The 13,237-nt window shown below is 41.5% G+C and overlaps 1 protein-coding gene across 1 annotated transcript; it reads right to left on the reverse strand.

The window, feature by feature from the left end:
* Positions 1-4,108: 4,108 nt before the first annotated feature.
* On the reverse strand, positions 4,109-7,261 carry cep15 (centrosomal protein 15). The gene is made up of 4 exons (XM_084172795.1): positions 7,171-7,261; positions 5,486-5,609; positions 5,246-5,314; positions 4,109-5,066 (listed from the first exon to the last, which is right to left on the reverse strand). The coding sequence occupies exons 1-4, from the start codon at positions 7,221-7,223 to the stop codon at positions 4,875-4,877; spliced, it is 438 nt and encodes a 145-aa protein (XP_084028921.1). The 5' UTR covers positions 7,224-7,261; the 3' UTR covers positions 4,109-4,874.
* Between the last annotated feature and the right edge of the window lie 5,976 nt (positions 7,262-13,237).

Consider the following 13,237-nt stretch of genomic DNA (forward strand, 5'->3'; position numbering starts at 1 on the left):
AACTTTGTGACTTCCATTAACACAATGGAGATTGATCCAAGCAATTAAAATGTAATTATTTTTCATACGATAGAAGATGTGATAAAAAATACATATTCTGTACATCCAACATGTTGTTCAGGACATACTGTGAATGCATTCTTTCCTCCATAGTATCAATGTTGAAAAGGAAAAAACAACAAAATCCACTCTCTCACACACTAACAGAGACATATTCTTGCAGTCATACACACTCAACTCAAATAAAACTATATGTTATAACTTCCCTTACCTCACCGGTAGGCTTGTGGAAAAAGAGCTGAAAACATTGTAAGTATGCATTTGAAAAGGGGAAAAAACACTGCAGGAGTTCCCAGCATTACAGCAGCAATAGTCTAAGAATAATCAAAAAATCCCAGACAAGCTCCAGTATATGAAAGACATTTGTGTTTAAGTGCACTACAATTGAAAAAGTATGTGCCGAAAGCTTTCTTTGTAAGGAGTACAGAGAGACAGTGAAGTGCAGTGAGGTATATGATTATGTTGACACAAAAAACCTCTGGTCCATTTAGGAGGAAACACTATACTTAAGATTGGCCAGTCAATACTGAACAGTGTGGCGTTCCCTTAAGGTCAGTGTTACTTCCTTTTAGTGTGCCACATGTAGACTTCTCTTTAATCCACCACAACATGAACAACACACAGTCAACTCCTCTCTTAGCTGATACAGTAGGCACAGGCCTGCCTGGCAGGACATGCACTTAGCCAGAGTTGACATGACATGATCAAAGGAGTGATAAGGAATAATACGGGAGTACATTGTACAGTATGGAGCCCCCATGTTATTTCGAGAAACAGCATTTTAACATTGGTTTATTTTCAAATACTGTAGGTCGATTTAAAAAGAAAGTGTACTACAAAAAATGTGATGTGTGTTTGGACTTCTATTACATAATAACAAAATGTTATAAAAGAATAGAAAAACAAAACCAAATGATGCCAAAATCTTAGTTCTGTTTTGCAGTGCTCACTACACTACACATTATTCAATAAAATACAACATGCAATCATCCATTATCCAATCAATTGAAGTCGACAGCTAACCAGTTATTGTGCTTCTCAGGAGCCTCTCAGCATGCTCTCAATAGACGCCCCAAATAATGTAATCATACGGTTTCAAATGCATATGCTATTAGAGATGGAGGGGGTCACCTCCTAGCCTCCTCTGTCAGCTGATAATCCTGCTGCTGAATTTGAGAGGTTGGCTTTAACCCAGGTGTCTGTGGGGTAATGGGGGTCAGGGGACTCAGGGAGGGTTGTCAGGGCTGGGACTGGCTGGCAGGACCTGGTAACAGGGGCCTGGTCTGCCAGCCGGGGGCGTGACGGGACTGTGGTGTCCGTAGCTAATCCACCTCAGGGCCTTCACCATTAGAATACATAATGCGAATCTAGTCATTTGGAAGGGCTCCAGATCGTGCTCTTCAAAACCCTTTTAGATAATTTGCTGCCTGTTCCCCTGCCCTCATTCACCCTCCTCAAATCTTCACCCACAACCACCCCTCCCACCATCACCATCCCCCATTAGCCCCCCTCCATGGCAATTGGTGCCTGCCTGACCTCGGGGGCAGGAGCGGGTCCCATCTGAGGAGTCAGGGCAGCTGCCAACCATGGCCACTTCAACCAAGGCCATCCGGATGATTGCGTTTGTCAAGCCGCCACTCCGCGTCAAGCCAGTGCAGGTTTCATCATCGCAATTAGGCTGAATCAGGGATGCCATCTCTGCCACAGAGAGGGAAGGAGAGAAGGAAGAACGAGGGAGGTGGAGGAGGGAGGGCAGAGGGGTGGTTTGTGCTGCTTTGACAGTCAGAAAGCAGGTGGAAAGGCTCGCTGTGTTTTTGCGTCCTGTTTAACAGCGAGACGTCCACCTTCATCAGAGCTCACATTTTGTCCCGTGTACCTTCTCCACACAGCAGCTCCTTAACACTGTCACTACGGCCTGTGTCTTAGCTGAAAATATCTGAACAGAACTCTCGATTATGTTGGTGTAAACAATCTAACATTTTGACCAATTTGTAACCCCATAAATGGGACCATTTGTCATACTGAATATGGTCTACTGTATAATGGTAAAATAACACAAGAAAACACAGACAGGCATTCTAACTTTACTAGCAATAACGCTTTCTGATCAAAGTGATACCAACTACCTAACAAACAGACTCCCCCCAAAAAACCTGTCTTGAGAACCACAGAAGTTTATGCAAGCCTAATGGACCTGCAGAAATGAATGGGTCATTTTACACACATTTCTATGGAGTATTATGAACATATGGTAACTGGCTGACCTCAGGCTACCCTTGAATAAAAGGTACAATAAAAAAAAGCAATTATCGCAGACACAGAAGGTCCTTCTGGAGGCTTTGTTTAATAAAGACAGCACAATCACATTGTAGCTCAAATATAAAGAGGACTCTTCAATGACTATATAAATGGTTTAGAGACATTCCAGAGAACAGCTCAATGGCTCAGGCTAATATATTCAACCCCCTAATGCACAACATACAGTGCCTTCAGAAAGTATTCATACCCCTTGACAGTCCACATTTTGTTGTGTTACAGCCAGAATTCCCAATACCCCATAATGACTAAGTGAAAACATGATTTTGGAAATTTTAGCAAAATTATTGAAAATGAAATACAGAAATATTTAATTTACACAACTATTCACACCACTGAGTGAATACATGTTAGAATCACCTTTGGCAGCGATTACAGATGTGGATCTTTCTGGGTAAGTCTAAGGAGCTTTGCACACCGGGATTGTACAATATTTGCACATTATTCCTTTTAAAATTCTTCAAGCTCTGTCAAGTTGGTTGTTCATTGCTAGACAGCTATTTTCAGGTCTTGCCATAGATTTTCATGCCGATTTAATTCAAAACTATATCTATGCCACTCAGGAACATTCAATGTCATCTTGGTAAGCAACTCCAGATGTATATTTGGCCTTGTGTTTTAGGTTATTGTCCTGCTGAAAGGTGGATTTGTCTCCCAGTGTCTGTTGGAAAGCAGACAACCAGGTTTTCTTCTAGGATTTTGCCTGTGTATAGCTCTATTACGTTTCTTTTTATCCTAAACAACTCCCTAGTCCTTGCTGATGACAAGCATACCCATAACATGATTGTCCTCATGGTGAAATCCCTGAGCAGTTTCCTTCCTCTCCGGCAATGGAGTTAGGAAGGACGCCTATATCTTTGTAGTGGCTGGGTGTACTGATACACCATCCAAAGTGTAATTAATAACTTCACCACGCTCAAAGGGATATTCAATGTCTGCTTTTTTATTTTATTTTTACCCATCTACCAATAGGTGCCCTTCTTTGCGAGACATTGAAAAACCTCCCTGGTCTTTGTGGTTGAATCAGTGATTGAAACATACTGCTCGACTAAGGGACCTTACAGATAATTGCGTGTGTGGGGGTACAGAGATGAGGTAGTCATTCAAAAATCATGTTAAACACTATTATTGCACACAGTAAGTCCATGCAACTTATTAGATGACTTGTTAAGTAAATTTTTACTCCTGAACTTATTTAGGCTTGCCATGACAAAGTTGGTGAATACTTATTGACTCAAGACATTTCAGCTTTTCATTTTGTATTAAATTTGTACACATTTCTAAAAACATAATTCCACTTTGACATTATGGCGTATTGTGTGTAAACCAGTGACACAAAATCTCAATTTAATCCATTTTAAATTCAGGCTGTAACACAAAATGTGGAAAAAGTCAAGGGTTGTGAAAACTTTCTAAAGGCAGTGTATGATGAAGTGTGGGGGGTGCTGGATTGGTTCATAAAAAAAAAAGTTTAAAATAGTTATACGCTAATAAGCTAAATTCTTAATATGCTCCCAACAAGTTTATGGATACATGTATTAAATTGTTGGGTGTATATATAGAGTGTGCAACATTTTATTTTTGTAGTTTATTCTCTGTTAGTCAACTCTACAAAGTTAAGTGTGCGTCAGCTCATGCTTTTTAACGGACTAATAAGCTAAACTATAAATATAATGATTTATTAGAAAAAAGTAAGGTTGCAGTGAACGGAATAAATCAATGAAGAATTAGGTGAATAATAAGAAACTGTTTATTGGTTAAATATATGCACATTGCTTAAACTTAAACAAGAATGGGGACGGTAATTGAATGATGAATGGCTTGAGGTTTACCATAATATATAATATACCTTTAGCATTGATTGTAAAAAAAAGAAAGAAAAGATATTGCACAGTATGTTTGAGCAAAAAAAAGTGCTTTACTGTATAAATAAGAAAAGAACATAGCTAGTATACAGACAATATATGCAAATAAATAAGAGCAATTTTGATTAAATCATTGATGAGTGACAGATGGTGAAGTGAATGACCTGAGGCTAACTAACTGAAGGAATGTGCCTTTGTTATCCAAATCTATGGTGCTACCTCCCCCTAGTGGCCAGATATGAGCCATGAATTCAAAGACACCATATTCTTGTTTCAAATAAAATTCTGATGGGATTCCCATAAATTGCTACAGACAATATCCTCACACTGAAAGTGTGAGCCTTGCTTGTAAACATTGCAATCAAGAGGAGCAATTATGTAGACTGTGGCTAAATAGGCTAAATCTGAGCTTCACCCTGAGACATCAAAATGGCTGAGCACAAAAAGGAGCTGCAGTGTAAACATATGTAAATCAACATGATGCCTACTCAATACAGTTGGTGCTAAGAATACTGTTCTTCTCATAGGAAAACAGCCCATATGACACTAGTGTAACTGTCGACTGATTTTAGTTTCTCCTTGCTTGATCACATAAGATGAAGTCAAAAGCCAAAACAGATTGTCCACTTCAAGTCATTTGTCATGTTTCAGTATAGGACGAGGAGGCAGAGCCCCATCTTGTGTGGGGGCATGGTCTCTGGGTGTGGTTTTCTGTTTCCGTTGTTTCGGTGTTCTGCTAGGGTCACTGCTAGGATGTGGGCCCTTACCCAGGAGGAAGCGCTCCCATTCTGGGATCTTCTCCTCAACTGATGCCCAGTAACGAGTCTAGAACAGTACAGCGGCCTGTGTCACCAACAATCTGTGACCCCTGACTGTACTTGATTATCAGGTACAGTAGGGTCAGGCTGCAACACAACTCAAAATAGCTCCCATTGAAAATTAGGGAATCTTCAGAGAGACGGCATGCATTGTTAATTTGTTGTTACTTATTAGAGATCCCTTACCTCCAAACTGAGGATGTCAGGGTGTGGGAGTTCTCTTGTTCTGAGACGATTCTCAATTTTCTGCAAGTCCTGTCGTTGGAGAAAGGATCAGCCTATCACAAATTCAGCTATTCCATTTCACATAGCCTTCAAAGCCTATACCAGCCTCATCAACATGCACATCAAAAGCCATGCACTGAACGTGTACATTCAAGTAGAGAACCTAGCAGCAGGTCTGAGAGGCACTTGGTAGATTCATACCTGGAGGAGTTGGGCATTTCTCTCATGTGCCGCTTGTGACAGCTTCACCTGCTGCCTCCTCTTGCTCTTCTGTTGCTCATATCGACTCTCCATCTGCTGAAGGAGCACAGCCCTCTTCCCTAGACTGACACAACATGGATGACTTCCTTAACTATGCTTCCAATGTGAAAATGAGCTTTAGGCTCTGCATACACTAGTTATTCAAGTAGAGCTACATTTGAGCTAGCTATACTTTTGTTCTGGATATTCAGAAAGCCAAAGCCAATTAGGACATTTTCAACAAACTCTCAGGGGGCTAACTAAAGTTAGCTAATGGGCTTGTTTGACATCGCAGCCGACAGTGCAGACAACTGCTGACTGACTGATCTACAAATCACCTTGCATCACAAATAACTACTCAATATTATTTGTAGATCAATCAGTCACAATTTACCCATGATACATCACTGTTTTAATGCTCTTGAACACGCAATTATCAGCTTGCCAGCAGATCCGATCCGCGTGCTTACAGCTGCCCTAGGGTCAGACCGTTATTCCTGTGTATATTATGACACGCGGAGCCGACGCGAGATATGGCTCGGAAAACGTACCTCAATCCAAGAATGAGAAATGCGTTGTACTCCGAATAGTTCCATTATCCCAACTGCTAGTTTTTCCGGAAAACTGTCCTTTTCGTCCTCATGCTAGGTAGCAGAAGCCACAGCAGCCATTTTGGAAAAGCCATTGTCAGTTTACTTAAAAACGAGCAGTTGTTCAATCTTCTCAGTGTAACAGTTGGGATAAATGGGACAATTCGGAGTTTACCGCATTTCTCATACCTGGATTGAGGTATGTTTTCTGAGCAATATCTCGTCGGTTCCGCTGTGTCTTAATATACATTGAGTGTACAAAATATTAGGAACATCTTACTAATATTGAGTTGCACCCACTTTTGCCCTCAGAACAGCCTCAATTAGTCGAGGCATGGACCGTACAAGGCGTCGAAAGCGTTCCACAGGGATGCTGGCCCATGTTGACTCCAATGCTTCCCACAGTTGTGTCAAGTTGGCTGGATGTCCTTTGGGTGGTGGACCGTTCTTGATACACAGGAAACTGTTGCGCGTTAAAAACCCAGCAGCGTTGCAGTTCTTGACACACTCAAACCGGTGCACCTGGCACCTACTACCATACCCGTTCAAAAGGCACAAATCTGTTGTCTTGCCCATTCACCCTCTGAATGGCACACATTCACAATCCATGTCTCAATGGTCTTAAAGCTTTAAAATTCCTTCTTTAACTGGTCTCCTCCCCTTCATCTACACTGATTGAAGCAGAAATGAACAAGTGACATCAATAAGGGATCATAGCTTTCACCTGGTCAGTCTATATGTCATGGAAAGAGCAGGTATTCCTAATGTTATATGTACTCAGTGTAAACAGGAATGCTGTCCTACCCTAGTGCAGCTGTAAGCAAGCCGCTCGGATCTGCTGCCTATTTTATCAGCTACTTAGCATTAGTTACATTTACCGTTTATCAGTATCTTTGGTTAAACTTAATGTTAACGTTACATGGTTCTGACTGAGCTAACATTAGACTAAGTTAGACACCAAGCACATTCAGGTTTTCACTAGCGTTAGCTAACCTTAACGACACGTTACTAATGGTCAAGATTTCCCTCAAATTGTTTAACTGGACAATAGCTCACATTTCTTCGTGTTTCTTGCTCAGTTCAACTTCTTCAAATGGAGGAGATGTCATTCTGCTAACTTAGCTGGAAAGTGCTAAACACTTCTGACCTTTTCACAATTTCCGCAAGAACCTGTATCCATAGGAACGGCCGGAACCGAGGAAATGACAGCGTTGAGTGCGCCATCTTTGTAAGGTCAAAAGACTCTCAAAACGAGAGGAAGCGATAGGCCAGCCAAACTCAACTGGCGGACCGCGGTCCGGACCCAGAAAAGGGTCAATCCGGACCGGACAACATCGCATTTTGTTATATAAAAGTAAACACATTATTTTAGACATCTTTTTTTTTTTTTTTTTTTTTTTATACACCGGGCGTAGCGGCCCCTTTAACTCAGCAACCGTTCTTTCTCGCGCTCTCTCTCGAAGCAACGCCCACCTCTACTAGTGCCCCGTCTAATCCAATCGCGTGGTTATATGCAAACACAAGAGGCCGCGTCTTACCCAATCACATATATCCAAATATCCTCTGCGGAAAAAGCAGGCAGAAATGAAGAGAAAGATTTGACCGCGGTTCAAATGTAAATATCACAGATAGAAGGAGCTTAGTTACCAGTGTCTTTGTTAATATGGCTTGTTAAAAAGAAAAGAAAAGTTCACTCTGAAACCGTATATTCAAAGACGAATGGACGGAACAGTATTTATTAATTCTCCCCGAAACTAGCACAAAACCAATGTGCCTGATATGCTGTGAGTCCGTAACTCTCGTAAAAAGTGCCATTGTTAAGCACCATTATGACACCAGGCATAGTAAATTCGATCAGACGTATCCCATAAACACGGAGGTGAGAACGAACAAGATTAACCAACTCAAATCCCAATACGAGAGGTCCACCAAAGTCCTTGTTAATTCCCTGACAGCCTAACAACGTGCAAGGTAGCTTAGTGGTTAAGAGCGTTGTGCCAGTAACCGAAAGGTCGCTGGTTCTAATCCCCGAGCCGACTAGGTGAAAAATCTGTTGATGTGCCCTTGAGCAAGGCACTTAACCCTAATTGCTCCTGTGCTAAATGACTAAAATGTAAATGTTCACTGAGGATAGCTTGGGTTTTGGGAAAACATACCAAAAAAAATTCTGACGCTGAGATGGTAAAAGTGTGCATGTGTGGAGTTGCTGACACCTTGCTTGAAGGTAAACAAAAAGATGAGCTCAGGGAAATGATCAAACAGATCCCACGGTCATTCCACAGCAATGAGGAGAACTGAAATATTAGCTGAAGATTTAACTAAACAACTTGAGGCCATTCAGAATGCACCATGCATTTCATTAGCTGTGGATGAATCAACTGATAATGCCCAGCTTCTGGTGTTTGTCAGATTTTATAACGAAACAATGAAGGAATTCTGTGAGGAGCTGTTGGGTTTAACAAATCTAGAAGCACACACGGGGAGAAGATATCCATGAGGCAGTCAAAGGGATGCTGACAAAAAGGGGGATATACAGTGAGGGAAAAAAGTATTTGATCCCCTGCTGATTTTGTACATTTGCCCACTGACAAAGAAATGATCAGTCTATAATTTTAATGGTAGGTTTATTTGAACAGTGAGAGACAGAATAACAACAACAAAAATCCAGAAAAACACAAGTCAAAAATGTTATAAATTGATTTGCATTTTAATGAGGGAAATAAGTATTTGACCCCTCTGCAAAACATGACTTAATACTTGGTGGCAAAACCCTTGTTGGCAAGCCCAAACCAGATGGGATGGCATATCGCTGCATAATGCTGTGGGAGCCATGCTGGTTAAGTGCGCCTTGAATTCTAAATAAATCACAGACAGTGTCACCAGCAAAGCACCACCACACCATAACACCTCCTCCTCCTCCATGCTTTATGGTGGGAACTACACATTCGGAGATCATCAGTTCACCCACACCGCGTCTCACAAAGACACGGCGGTTGAAACCAAAAATTTCAAATTTGGACTCCAGACCAAAGGACACATTTCCACCGGTCTAATGTCCATTGCTTGTGTTTCTTGGCCCAAGCAGGTCTCTTCTTCTTATTGGTGTCCTTTAGTAGTGCTTTCCTTGCAGCAATTCGACCATGAAGGCCTGATTCACACAGTCCCCTCTGAACAGTTGATGTTGAGATGTGTCTGTTACTTGATCTCTGTGAAGCATTTATTTGGGCTGCAATTTCTGAAGTTTTCTAATAAACTTATCCTCTGCAGCAGAGGTAACTCTGGGTCTTCCATTCCTGTGGCGGTCCTCATGAGAGCCAGTTTCATCATAGCGCTTGATGGTTTTTGTGACTGCACTTGAAGAAACTTTCAAAGTTCTTGAAATGTTCCGTATTGACAGACCTTCATGTCTTAAAGTAATGATGGACTGTCGTTTTTTCTTTGCTTATTTGAGCTGTTCTTGCCATAATATGGACTTGGTATTTTACCAAATAGGGCTATCTTCTGTATACTGTTAGAAATTGCGTAATTCAAATCTGGTATTGGAATAAGAGAAAACATAATCAAGAGATATTCAATCCAAGCTAAATTTATTATATGCTAAATGTATGTATGATAAGTATGTTGGTTCGTATACGGGCTCACTTAAATACCACGCAGGGCAGACAGAGAACTAATCCATTGTTACAGGTTCTTCTTCAAATACTCTGACAGAGATAGTTCCCACTCTCTGCTGGCCAATCAGAGTAGAGACTGAGTGTGGTTTAGACTTACTCAGCCAATCCGTTGGCGCACGGGCTGGTCCCAACCCCTTGGCGCTCCACCGTTCCCAGGCATAAGTTGCTATCATAATAACCTGTGGAGTTAGCACCCAAAAGACACCATTCCACTGTACTACGTTCAAGGACGGTTCACAGACAACAAAGAGGCAGTGTTCGTATCTGTGAGAAATACAAGTCTTATCTATAAGAAATACAAGTTTTATCTCATCCTAGCCCCTAACGTTCCTCACATGAATCACAGCCTGTTATGTGAAACAATTTATATCAGTATAGTACAAACCTATGCTTATCATTAATGCATTCCTTCTAAGCTATTCATCACATACAGATCAAATTATGAGAAAATAGAACCCCACAATCCCCCTTTTCACACCCACTGGGTGTGAACCCAAAATAAGAAAACCCAAAATAAGAAATTTCCGGGAAATTTGGATTCCCCCTTTTGACACCCATTATGGTGTCACTCCAAATAACATAGTTGAACAACACATAAGTAAGCATGAGGATAACAGCATAACAAAAATTGATTCACACTAAAATTTTATTATAAAAGAAAATAAATAAATGTTAAAAACCTTCCATCCTCCCCTACACCTAACATGTACTGAGTTGGCTACCAGCCACCCAGGAATCCTTTACCTTCACATCAGGAGGAATAAACAATCACAATGGTTAACTTGATTAATAAAGCATAAAACACAGGATTAATAGAACACAAAACACAAGATTATTAAAACATAAAACACAAACGGGAAGTACATTTTGGCCCCCTTTAGACACCCTCTAGAGTGTCACTCCACCAAGCCTGGTAGGTCATATCCTTCATTCCTTAGGTCGGAGTCCGGGATTGGGCCGTATCTCACCATCTGTTGGGAAACCGCCTACTCCATCTCCTTTTCTCACCAACCCTCAGACACAGGGAATAAGACAACATCCACAAAGAACAAGTATACCCATAGAAGCTATAACTTCACCCAGAATAGTTACAACAATAGTTTTCCATTTACCAAATATGTTGTCAAACCAACCGTTTAGGGAACTATCAATACCAGAGTTCTCAGCCAGTTCGTTCGCCGGCGTGGTGAGTCCCTGAAGCGCTTTGGTCACGGACCCGTCCGGTGCTGTGTTGTTTGAGGATGAAAGTACAGCACATATATCCAAACAGAACACAAACCCCGTCCCGCTCAGCCAAAAGCATATCTAAAGCTATTCTATTCTGCCATGTCATTAAGCTAGTTGCCGCTGTCTGCTCAGCTAATCCCTTTATTGCATCACGAGTGTGGTTTATAAATCTTTGCTGGTTATAGTAAATATAATTCATCCAATCTACGTTTTTATTAATTGTTGACCACCAGAAAATACTTGATTCAAACCCAGCTGCGATCTGATTCCTAGCTTTGAATTCTTCTGGAACCCCTCGAGGTACTCCTATCCCATCAATATATATCCTTTCATCAAAGGATCCCGGGAGGAGGTCCTACTTTCTACGTGACAACTCACCAGTCTCTGACACGTTTGATTGTTTGCGTATGTAGGTGAGTTCACAATCTGTTATCACCACACAACCATCAGATGTCAGCACGGGCCTGGTTTTGGTTCCTAAAATCCTCTGGCTGCAACAAAGAGGAGAGATTAGTCATGGTCTCTTTAGTTGTGATATTCTCTGTGTGGGAGCAGGAGCTAAGATGTCCTACCCTGTATCCTATCTTATTAGTCCTAGAAAAACAATTAGAATCCCCTGAGACTTCAAACGGAGGCAACCTAGGTCGGGATGACTTTGTTATCGGGGGATACAGATAGTGCAAGTTACTACAAGACTCTTTCACCACATTCCCAGGAGGCTTGCATGGAGGATAAACCTGACAGAGAGTCAAAGCCTGTCAAGGGGAACGGAGTAGTTGTTAACCTTGGTTTGGCTGTCCCACAGGCATAACAGTCCTCTTTAGACATAGTTCTTGCCGTAAACTGAACCCATTCCAACCACAGGTCAAGATTTCTACACCCTGTCTCCACCTGTCCTACTTTCTTCAGGTCTATAGTTTGCACTATCTTCACCACAGCCCCGGTCTCACTAACTCCCTCAGAGAGGTTTACTCTATAGGGTGCCCCAGTTGAAGAGGATATCTCACTTGTTCAGGTCTGTAACCTGTTTTAGCGTAATTTAGACTTTCAGACAGTACCTACCCTTATATGGGTTGCACTGCCATTTCTGGTAATTCCCTACTTTCACAATACTACACCTGTCCCTAAACTGTGTATGGAGATTGACATATCCCCCCCCCGCCCCGCTTGGTATGAGCAACTACATAGTCCCAGGATGTACATGGTGACATACATATGGTGATGTCCTTCCCTAAAGTCCCTAGTACTTCCCCTTTCCCTACGTCTAGCTGTCTCCTATGCCTTCGTAGACTATGCTCAGGTATTATTTTATCAACATGTGTTAGGTTAACTACTACTTCTGGCTGATCAGGAGGGTTTGAGTGTGTTAGGAATATGGCCCCCACAATCAGACAGCTACCTACCGTCGGGAGACCTGTGAATCCCCACCCTCGCCCTGAGAACATGTCAGACGCCAGAGGCCAACCCATTGCTTTACCTTCTATCGAACTCACACAGGGATGATCAGACAGGGTAAGGGAATCTTCGTTAAGGAGCCAACCCCCGAGCCCTAGTGGTGATCGGTTCTTTCTCCTAACTCTGTGTTTGTTCGTCAGGTGTAACTGGGTTTACCTTTTTGCAGTGTGTGACATGCACCCAGGTGGATCTAATAGGACTTGGTAGGGCCCTTCCCAACAGGCCTGCTTCCAGTTTTTCTTCTTTTAGGGACTGGATCCACACCCAGTCTCCTGGTTAGATAGAGTGGGTCACCTTCTCCTTTAGTTCACAAAACCTCTGACATACGGGTGTGGTTAATAAACTATCTTCACACATACATGTTCAGCTCTCAATTTCTAATCTTTTTTTTTTTTTTTTAAGTATTTTGTCCTCTCCTTCGTATATATTTATTATTTAATCCTACCACTCCCCTTTTGACACATGATTTGCCCATGTGTCAATATTACCACCTACCTAAACAATCACTTAGGTAATATTGGTAATTTATTATCCAATTGCCATCCCTCCACTCTCTCTTCTGTTATTTAATGGTTCAAATCATATATATTATTACCAATTTATAATCTTCTTCACACTTTTTCATAAATGTTAGTTATCCCAAGTGTTCATTAAGTCCTCATGACATTCATTCTCATAAGAAATCATATATACCCCAAACTCAGCCAAAACCTAAAAAAATAAAAAAAATTGAAACAACAAGGCTTTATAAACATCATACTAGGTGT

This window comes from Coregonus lavaretus (genome assembly GCF_964263955.1).
Source record: "Coregonus lavaretus genome assembly, chromosome: 12".
Taxonomy (NCBI): domain Eukaryota; kingdom Metazoa; phylum Chordata; class Actinopteri; order Salmoniformes; family Salmonidae; genus Coregonus; species Coregonus lavaretus.